General features: G+C 33.8%; 1 protein-coding gene across 1 annotated transcript; it reads right to left on the bottom strand.

Annotated features, from left to right (window-relative positions):
* Positions 1-3,397: 3,397 nt before the first annotated feature.
* On the bottom strand, positions 3,398-5,971 carry LOC131618339 (uncharacterized). Its single transcript, XM_058889583.1, has 5 exons — positions 5,769-5,971; positions 5,120-5,673; positions 4,849-5,041; positions 4,480-4,755; positions 3,398-4,027 (listed from the first exon to the last, which is right to left on the bottom strand). The coding sequence occupies exons 1-5, from the start codon at positions 5,925-5,927 to the stop codon at positions 3,662-3,664; spliced, it is 1,548 nt and encodes a 515-aa protein (XP_058745566.1). The 5' UTR covers positions 5,928-5,971; the 3' UTR covers positions 3,398-3,661.
* Between the last annotated feature and the right edge of the window lie 4,771 nt (positions 5,972-10,742).

The following is a 10,742-nucleotide window of genomic DNA, read 5'->3' as shown; positions in this document are numbered from 1 at the left end:
TGTGCTAGGGTCCATAACCATATCAATTTATTATATGTATGTTTATGCATGTGAATGTATGTTGATGCATGTGAGAGACGATTTGTATGATAAATGAGTCCTTGATATCAAATTAATTGCAAACCTCCACTAAGAGACACCTTGAAGAAAAACTTATTTGAGAGTTAATATCTTTAGTGAGAAACTTTTTTGTATGTGAGGTTTTTTGAAACATTGTCTTCTATCTCAAACACTCAACACCATTGGCGAGTATGATTGTTGCTCAACACTAATTATTTTGTGAATGCTTTTCAAGATAGAAAATTAGGTTTTTGAATTTATGGCAAGTGATTTCCATTGAAAAAAAAAGTCTTCTCCAAAGATGATTTGTAGTTTCTAGTATCAGTCATCAGTTCAAATACTTGGACATAGTAATCCTGGTGGGATCAAATGAATATTACTTCTAAACGTGATCTTGGAGTGTTTTTGATCAGTGAAAGTGATTCAACTCAAGATCGTGGTTCTTGGAGATTTTAGAAGCCTTGTAAGCAGTATGTTAAAGAAGTATTAACAATTAAAGTTGCACATCTTAGTGATTAAATCTAAGTATTTCAAAATTTTGTTTTGGATATTATTTGTACAAAAGTACATTATAAATTCATATTGGAATACTACAACCAAGTTTTTGATAGTTTATTATCAAAAACTATCAAAAACAAATTATTCTAGATTAAATTCATACTGGATTAGGGCCATGTGAGGATGAAGGTTCTGAACCTGTATAAATCTAGATTACAATCTCTCTAACTCTTTCTCTTTATTTTCTTTTAGATCTTGTATGGTGTATTTATTATTCTAAGTAGTTTGTATGTTTTAGGTTTTTTTGTTGTTCGTAGAGATTTATTTTCTAAGTGTAGATATGTTTAAATCTATTTTTATAAAATCATGTTTTTGATGATTATTCTGAAGAAATACAATATTATAATGTTTAATTAGTTAATCCAAATATATTCATATTTTTCTATTTGAATCTAAATAGATTAACTCTTTCATTGTTATTAGTTAATTCATCATTGTTTTGCATTCCATATAATTTCACCACATTTATCAACCTAAGGCAAAGAACATAGTCACCTAAAAGTGTTTTTAACCTTTCTATTTGATAAAACACCTTAAAATCCTTGGAGGAACCATCATAGTTCTTGTGGAGTAGATCAAAGGTGTTCCTAAAAATTTAGATAGCTTATATACAGTGCCAAATCGATTAAGGCCCTTGGCCAATCGAATAGAGTAAGTTATAAAGTTTCTTAATAGATTAAGAACACTCTTAATCAATTAAGACAAAAGCCGTTGTAGGGTTTCCATTTTGGGAATTAGATTATTGTTTTTGTGAAGCACATAATCAATTAAACCTAATGCATAATTAATTATGAGCATAAAAAAGCCCATGTATAGTTTTTCTTTTTGAGCTAGATTTTTAGCTATAAATAGACGACTATTCTTTACTTTCAAAACACACCAGAAAATGTATTTTCATATACTTTCGTACTTTCTATTCTCCTCCTTCTCATTTCTTTCTTTTTCACTAAATTTTTTTAATGCTTTAAAAGTGAAAATATCAGTTAGACATTTCTTGGGTATTATGACGTTGAGTTATTATTATCATTTGTGCTAGAGGAATTTATCTCTTGTTTAATATTTCATGTGAGGAGTCTCTGTTTGGTTTGTGATCTTAGCCAGTAAAAGCTCACGTTTGGTTCATGAGATTATCTGTGAAAATCTCCATTTGTTTCTTGAGCTTCTCTTAGTCTCTCATTTGGTTTGTGATATTTTCCATAAAAATATCTATTTGGTTGATGAGCTACCTCTGTTTTAAAAGCTCTATGTTGGTTTTGAGATTAGGTTGGTGTAAAATCTAGTGTTTAGTTTGGAGGATAGCCGATGTAAAACTCTAATCTATTTGTAAGAAGGTTTGTGGGCATAACCTATGAAAAGATCACATCTATAGTCGAAACTCTCCAGAGGCCAAAACCTTCGCCACCGACTTATAGAGAGATCTAACCAAGAAAATAGGACAGAAGTCCCCCAGACTAATAGGAAAATCCACCTTATGAATAAAAGTGACGAAGTAGGAGGAAAAACTATGAGGGAGAGACTCCATGCAATGGAACTGCTCAAACATAGTTATCAGATCCCCACTCCCCAAAGGAGAGGCCAATGTTTTTGAAGAAACATAAATTAAAACCATTAGGGCTATGGATCTTATTTCCTTTACAATGGGAGATATCATAGTTGATCTCTAAAGAAAGAAGGGGGGAGTCAATCCCCCTATTATCCTCCAAGGAAAGAGATGGGAAAAATACACCATCCAACTGAAGACGATAAAAAAAATGGTTCAAAAAATTGTTGTGTAAAAAACCTAGTCACATATTGTATAGTCTCAACCACTCCTTCCAACCAAGACTCCCCCAACATGCAACACCAATTTTGAATTTCTTCCATGTGAAGTCTTAACACATGCATGAAAAAAACTCATGTTGACATCTCCTTCCTTTAGCCATTTAGCCTTAGACATTTTAAACAAAAGAGACTCATGATTTTCAAGGAGAGACCAAAGATCATAAATGACCCATTTTATCTCCGCTAACTCTTATTGCTAAATGACACCTTGGTCCCCTTTTAAGTTTAAAAAATTTATATCTTCTCTTAAAGTATCAATTCTATGAGACAAGTTACCAAAGACTTCCTTATTTCAACCTTTCAACATTCCTTTCAAATATTTAAGCTTCTCTTAAAGGACAAAGGCTTTCTAAAACACCGAAATAAAATTGACCCAACTAAAATGGACCACTTCAAAAAGGGCATTATAGGCCAACCAATGATTATTTATTCTAAAAGATTTGAGACCCAACAATGATTCGCATAGAGAGAATGTGACAATAATCGAAAATATCTCTAGAGAGCGCCCACTGAATCATAGGGCCCAAACCACACACTAGACCTTAGACACAAGGATCCTATCTAACCTACTAACAACTCCACCATTCAGTTGGAACTAAGTAAAGATCTTATCTAACAAGGGAATTAATAAGATCCATCTGTGAGATGAAGTTACAAAATCCAATACAACCGATTGACCCAACCGACTGACCCATAAGACTGAACACAAACATCATCCTCAGACACCCTTTGAATGGGAGAATGTTCTTTCACATTTCTCTTTTTTCAAGTAGAGAACACTTATAATCCACATTGATTTAATACATTATAAAAAATTCACTCACGATATTGTTGTGTTCTTACTTTCATAAACATTCCCAACAGAAATTATATAAAAAGAAATTGTTTTAGAGAGAAGACCCTTTTTTTCTTTTTTGCAAATGATGAATTATTCATTCATTAGATTCTTGGTCATAATATAGGCATGTGTCCTTACAATTACGAAAATATTACAATAATTTGTTACTACATACTTGCCAACTAACCTTTTTAAACTAAATAGAATATTACTTAAATTTTTTAAAGAAAAATTAACACAATTGTCTTTGCAAGTTACCATGTAGGAAATCTTCTCTAATAGTAAAACTCATCAAGGATTTTTTTCAAAAAGAAGGTAGTCTCAACTCCACATCAACCATAGTCTCTTGATAGGTACATGCAAAAAGTAACCACTAAGCCAGTACTATTGTTTTCCATTATTTTTATGCAACAAATACTCATCTTCCCAAATTTCTACCTGTCTTGTTGAATTAGCCTTTCTCTCTAAAACTTCTTGTAGTGTCAAAGAATCATATGGAGGAGGAATAATGCATGGAGATGAATCTCTAGGAAACATCACCATTGACTCCTCCATGAAATTCCTATGTGTACCTTTATAATCACATGCCATTGTTTCAGAACAAAGTTCCTCAGCTCCTACAGGTATAGTTGGTTTGAACCTCAAAAGCTTTGCATATCCATTAAGAAGATGGAACATATAATCATATATATTGTTCATGTCTAAGTCCTCTTGCATGAATTTGCTAGCAGCCTCTCCTATTGCTTGTGCCTAATAGGAAAATTGTAGGGAATGTAAGATATTTAATGTTAAGAAGTGTGGTTAGGCCTAACTCAACCCTACAAAACCGGCTTGTAAGGTGAGGATTGCCCCCACTCATAAGGACATGTTCAGGCCATATATTGTCCGATGTGGGACTCTTAACACACCCCCTCACGCCCAGGACTAGACAACTGGAGCGTGGAAATAAATGGTGGGTGGCCCGATAGCGGAAACCATAGAAGGTGGCCCACCGAATCTTAAACGAGGCTCTTGATACCATGTTAAGAAGTGTGGTTAGGCCTAACTCAACCCTACAAAACCGGCTTGTAAGGTGAGGATTGCCCCCACTCATAAAGACATGTTCAGGCCATATATTGTCCGATGTGGGACTCTTAACATTTAACATTACTTAGTTACTAAAACTCAAATAGTCAACACAATGAAAGAGAGAAATTAAATACCTCATCAACATGGCTGTTGCCCCATTCCACAGCAAACTTAAGAGAGGTGCATTTCGAATCGTCTCGAATAGGCCAATAGTGTTGTAATGGAACCATGCCTCTTATGAAAAAATCATAGTAATTTGGTCTTACATATAATGTCATGGAATCACATGCCAAAATGTATTTCTCACTAACTGACCAAGAAATTCCTTCTATGTATATCTTGTACCTATGTGTGCATTGGTTCCCTAAGTTGGACTCTTTGTAACCTTCATGAGTTTCTTTCTTCCAATCCTATGACACAAACATATATAAAATGAGTTAATATCTATCTACCTGTGAAGTGAATTCAAAGGAAAAAATAATGAAAAATTGATTGAAAAATACTTGTATGTATAGGTGATTCTTCCAATCATTTTCTGATGTAACATTGCATTTTAGAAGATCTTTCCTAGTTGCAGCAACAGTAGGGTTCCCTTTCCAATAAGCATAAGGTACTCTATCCTTCCACTTGGTCCTTTTAATTCCTTCTTTTATATCTCTCAAAATTCCATTCCATGGCTTTATATTTATCTCAGCCCTATCCAAATATCACTATTACTTAAACATTGTTTTAAAAATATAATTAAGAAAGAAGTGAAGTTAATTTCGCACTTACCATCCCCAGAAAGACCAATCAGGAAAAACGATATCCAAACTCGATTGATCAGAACAATATCCAAACAAAGGTGGTGGCGAAGCATTTGGGCCTTGAAACTTATCCGACCGAATAACAGGTCTATCTTCGCAATCGAACATTAGTTCTAAATCAGGTATCTTGCCAGGATACAGCCTTAAAAGTTGCACAATACTCCACAAAGTGAACACATCTCTCGTATGAAATGATTTCCTATACCTTTCCACATACAATTTTCCATCCACAATCGCGATCTTAAAGTGTGCTGTTCTTCTCGCTCCTTCCAACATTTCCTTTGTGATCCCTTGTTCTCTCCATGGCTTTAGATCTTCATGGATCCATCTAAAGTATGAGGGACAAACATTGCTATTTTGATTTGTTGGGTTATGTTTTGTAGGAAAGTAGTCTCTTGGACATGTTTGTTTCTCTGTCTTGTTCCTTTTGCTGCATCTAAGTGGAAATTCTTGTTCTTCGTGTTTGATTATGTCGATGCATGAAGGGTTTTGATTTCGAACGGAATCACCTGAAATTAAGTACTTCAAAAATAATTGCCATATTAGTTTCTTGTGTTACAATTTTATAAATAATAACTCAAAATTGCATGCTATGATAATGCATAATAATAACTCACATTATTGGAGGGTGGAAAATAACAGAAAGCAGCAACTAAGCAAAAGAGAGCAACCACAGTGGTGGTAACTTTGGCTTTCTTGGAGAACAAGCTTCTCTTATGATTAGATTTAGAACCTCCCCTTAAGTGTTTTAGATTTGTTTCATTGTACTTGTTCATGTTTGAGGTCAATCAAGCTTCTCCAATACTTGTTGAAAAAGAGAGAGAAGAGATATGGAAGTAAAAGGAAGAGCCATGTTTGAGTGATTTATTGAAAGTCACCATCAATAATCAGAAATCCACGTGCTTGCTTCTTTTTGAGTTTTGCATTATAAACATTAATTTAAGTGCTTATGTCAACTTTAAGCTATTTTTGCGATCAAGGATCTTTTTTATTAGTATATCTATAAAGTCAAAAAGAGAAGTAAAATTAAAACTTGATTTCTGGTTGAAGTTCCTCCAAGATTTTTTTTTTCCTATTTTCCTTGCTACTCCAGCTTTTGACATGATTTTTTTTGGAACTACCAAGATGACTTTGAGTGTACTAAAATTTGTTAAAAAATAGAGGTAGGAGATAAGTGTTCCTTAAAGAAAGTTCTAGGAACTCAAATTGTACGGGGCTACTTATTTCCTATGACAATTGTCTAAATAAAAATTTCCACCCTCTCTTTAGTAATTACAAATATATATCTCTTTAGTGTTTTAGGAGTATCTCTTTTGTAATTATAAATATATATTTACACTAAAGAGATATATATTTATAATTACAAATACCGAACATACAAAGCTCAAAACACAATTAATTAATTATTAAAATAAAATATTATGAATATCTTATAATATATTTTGTATTAATTTAGACTATTTTAAAATTAATATATATATATATATATATATATATATATATATATATATATATATATATATATATATATATATATATATATATATATATATATATATATATATATATATATATATATATATATATATATAAACATTAAATTATGGATTCGCAAATCGAACCGGTCAAACCCAAAATCCATGAACTGTCTAAATTAGACATTCTTGTTGCTTTTTGACTTTTGGATTTTTGGCAATCTCGAAATATGTTTTCTTTCTCTTCATCAACAGAGGTTTTAAGCCATACTTCAACAATCTCCACCTTAACTTGAAACTGCGGGAAAGCCAATTTAACCATCAACCAGCTTGTTGCTCTCTATCATATTCAAACTCTATTCAACAATATTCATTAAGTTCAAGATATCTTAAACCTTGATCTCGCCAAATGCATCCACTTGTTTCCATTCACCTTTTTCTTCCTAGGTAATCTTGCAAGCCCACAAGCATGATTTTACAACCATCATTGACTCCACCTGCTTTTGAACACATCCCTGAAGGTCCATGTTTTTGTATCTTGCAACCCTTCAGCAATATTCAAAGGATAACACCCTAAGCTATCATAATCGTTCCTTAGAGATGTTATAATCCCCCTCCATACCTTATCACTAGTCAAGTGATAATTAGAGATCTATGTATTCGTTCCCTCCCTACTACTAGTATCCACAATAGGAAAGTCCGTCTTAAACTGAGTTTTTTCCGTTATACTTTCTAACAGGTTTATCCATTGGTTTTTACTATTATTCCTTTGAAGAAATTCTCTACCAACCAAGTAAGCTGCTTTGACATCAGCCTTTCCCCAAAATCTCAATAACAACTCAGCAATCACATGCATTTTTATCCCTTGTTTTCTACAAAATTCATTATACACTTCTGAAACAGCCTTAAGGCATTCATAACGCCTTGATCTCAAATCTTGAAAGCCTCCACTCGTTAATGATAAATTAATAACAAGAGTAAAGCCTTGTCACCATCATTAATCTTCACTTCAATATTCTCAAGATGATCAATAATCTTGTGAAATTTTGTAAGCTGATCCACTATGGATTTCTTCTCCACCATTCGAAATGAATAGAGTTGTTATTTCAGTCACAAGTTGTGAGCTAAAGATTTGGTCATATATAATTATTCAAGTTTTGCCCATATCGACGCAGTAGTCTGCTCTGTGGCCACTTCTCTTAAAACTTTATCCCCAAGGCATAAGATAATGACACTCATAGCTTTATCCACCATCTCGGTCTTCTCTACTTTACTAAGGCGTGCAAGCATTGATGCACCACCCTTCAAAGTTTCAATACGTTTCTCTTGAGTTAAAAAATGTTTGCATCTTCAATTTTCACAACCTAAAGTTATTGTCTCCAAAAAAATTTGTGATATTCCATTTAGCCGTGGTGCTCACTTGTAACCAAGACTCCTTTTCCCCATGGTGGGCGTCACTTGTTGTGATAATGACAATGTTCAATTTTAATCAACACTTTGATATGTGAGGCAAAGAATAGTAGCCACCAAAATAAATGGCCTTCAGCAATAATAATCAATAAGCAGAAATTATATTAGAATAAAGCAAGAAAAGATGAAAGGTTTGTTTACCCAGTTCGATCAAAAGATCTATTCTGGGGGAGAAAGAAGCTCTCCAATTTACTATACTTAGAAAAGTTGTTACAAAAGGTTACATATGAGTTACAAGAAAATAGCTTTCGCCTTCAAAATTCTCAAGAACAACCTTGAAGGCACCCAAGAACAAAACCAAAATTTCTACCCAAGTATTTCTCAGCCTCTCCAACTCTCAATGTATGAATCAGTCAAACCCAATATTTAGAAGTATTTCTCAATCTACTTAGATAACACCAAAGATTTCCCAAAACTTTTACCTTTCTAAGTTTCTCCTTGAGAAGTTCCTAACCTTATAAACCCTAATATTGCCACACTGTAAAAGACTGAAGAGATACATATTTATAATTATTAAAACCCAGCATAAAAAGCCTAAAACACAACTCATTAATTGTTAGATAAGGATGACAATGGAAAATGTTTAGGCAGGATACTACAATACCTGTCTCCATAGTCGCGGTTTAAAAAAATCCCCGTACCTGAGCCCATACCCGCGCGGGCTCCAACGTTTACTCGTACCCTATGGGTACCTCAATACCCATATTCGTACCCATTTACCCGTATTTGTTGTAAAATTAAATCGATTAATTACAAAATATCAAATAATTTTTTTAGCAATATTAAAAAAATTATGGATGTTATTGTTGAGTTAACAAATAAAAAAAACTTTTAGTAAAATATGTAATAGTTCAATAGCGATATAGTTTTTAAAAACTGATAAACATACATTTTTATATAATAATCTAAATGACATTATATAAATATGTAGAGCGGATATGGGGCGGAGTGTGTAGTAACATACTCGTGCCCGCATCCATACCCGCTTATTTTAATGTGTAATTTTCTGTGCTTGTATCCGTATCCATTTTGTAGGTTTTTATCCAACCCGTTATGGACATTTTTTACGGATACCCATTGGGTATGAGAAAAATTGTCATCCGTAATCCACAGTGAAATTTGGGACTTTCTCCTTACTATTTGTTTCTCAAAGTTTCCAACTCACACTTGTTATTCTCAACAATCTCTCTCAAGTGTGAGTCTATCTACAATGCTCCCAAGGCGATTCCCCCCCCCCCCCCCCCCCCCCCCCCCTTTAAATCTCAATTCAGTTTTAAATCTTAATTTTTACCCTTTTCATTTCATTAGCTATAAACCTTATCTTTTGCCATAAACCTCTATCTTTAAATGTTAGCCTTTAGGAAAGGGTTGAGGGTGCCTAACACCTTCCCTCAACCTGATTGTAATAACTTACCCTGAATCTCATGTCTGCGTAGGGTTTCCTATTCGCCCTTCAGAATAGGTGGCGACTCTAAAAAGTCTTTATTTTTAGGGCAGGTTGCTACAGCTGGCGACTCTGCTGGGGAAACACATACGGTGAATTATTATGCTCCTAAGGCTTGAGAGGGTTTAGGTTTAGGTTTGTGGTTTAGGGTTTTTGGCGCATTTTAGGGTTTGGCAAACTTGCCACGTTTAGGGTTTGGGGGAAGGTTCATCTTTTAATAATAAATGCTTAATTATTTATTTATTTATTTATTTATTTATTGTTTTTTATTAAATGTTTATTTGCCATATTTGCATTAAATGTTTAATTATTATATAATTTGCACTGTTGGGTTATATATTACTGTTGTTAAGCCTAAGCGTGGGAATTATAATAATGACCAGAGGGGAATTACATCGCCTACGAGTCTTATTATAATTCCACTCAGAGTGGGTTAAATATTCGGAAAATTCTGATACGAGGCTCGACCTTGTTGAGGGGTGGACTGGGTATTTAGCTGATCTCTCTGGGAACCAACCCCTAAAATTCGAACCTCATGGACCAATGAGTTGTTCTAAAATCCAAAGAGACAAAAAGTCTCGGCGGCTACGAATGATCCCATGAGACCTTCTAGAACTTTCCCATGGGAAGGGTAGGCTCCCGAGCCGTTACGTCGAACCTATGAACTTAGGGCCTATGTGATTATATGCTGAATATGTGCTTATTATTATTATAATATTGTGTTGTTCCTTTTGTATAATTATTTGCATGCATCATACATCATATGCATATTTTTATCATGTCTTATCCACAGGTAAAAAAAAAGGAGAAAAAAAAGGTGAATAAAAAAATAATAATAATTCTTTTTGGTGAAAATTCAGGAAAAATGAATGCTAAGAAGCCTATTGTCCACCTCACCGTCTCAGTGCCTGACATCAAGAAATTGAGAAACATAAGGGATAAAATGTCATCAAATGCTTTGAACAGGTTTGAAGGCCGTTATGGGGATATTCTGGATTTGCTCAATGTTAAGGTTCAAGAAGAAGCAATCACCGCTTTGATCCAGTTTTATGATCCGCCGCTTAGATGTTTCACTTTTCAGGATTTTCAGTTGGCTCCTACTTTGGAGGAGATGGATGCTATGCTTGGGTTTTCAAGGATAAAAAAGGTATTCTATACAGGTGCTGGAAAGAGGGTTGAAATGTCTGATTTGGCCAAAGCTT

The sequence above is a fragment of the Vicia villosa genome, linkage group LG7, assembly GCF_029867415.1.
Source record: "Vicia villosa cultivar HV-30 ecotype Madison, WI linkage group LG7, Vvil1.0, whole genome shotgun sequence".
Classification (NCBI taxonomy): domain Eukaryota; kingdom Viridiplantae; phylum Streptophyta; class Magnoliopsida; order Fabales; family Fabaceae; genus Vicia; species Vicia villosa.
Note: the sequence above shows the minus strand (reverse complement) of the source record. Positions and strands in the feature narration are given on the sequence as shown.

Excerpts from the sequence above, each read along its gene's own strand:
- LOC131618339 (XM_058889583.1), bottom strand. The coding sequence starts at position 5,927 with ATGAACAAGTACAATGAAACAAATCTAAAACACTTAAGGGGAGGTTCT. Across the intron at positions 5,674-5,768 it reads ATTTTCCACCCTCCAATAAT|TACTTAATTTCAGGTGATTC; the intron begins GTGAGTTATTAT and ends TTATTTTTGAAG. Across the intron at positions 4,756-4,848 it reads AGAATCACCTATACATACAA|GATTGGAAGAAAGAAACTCA; the intron begins GTATTTTTCAAT and ends TTTGTGTCATAG.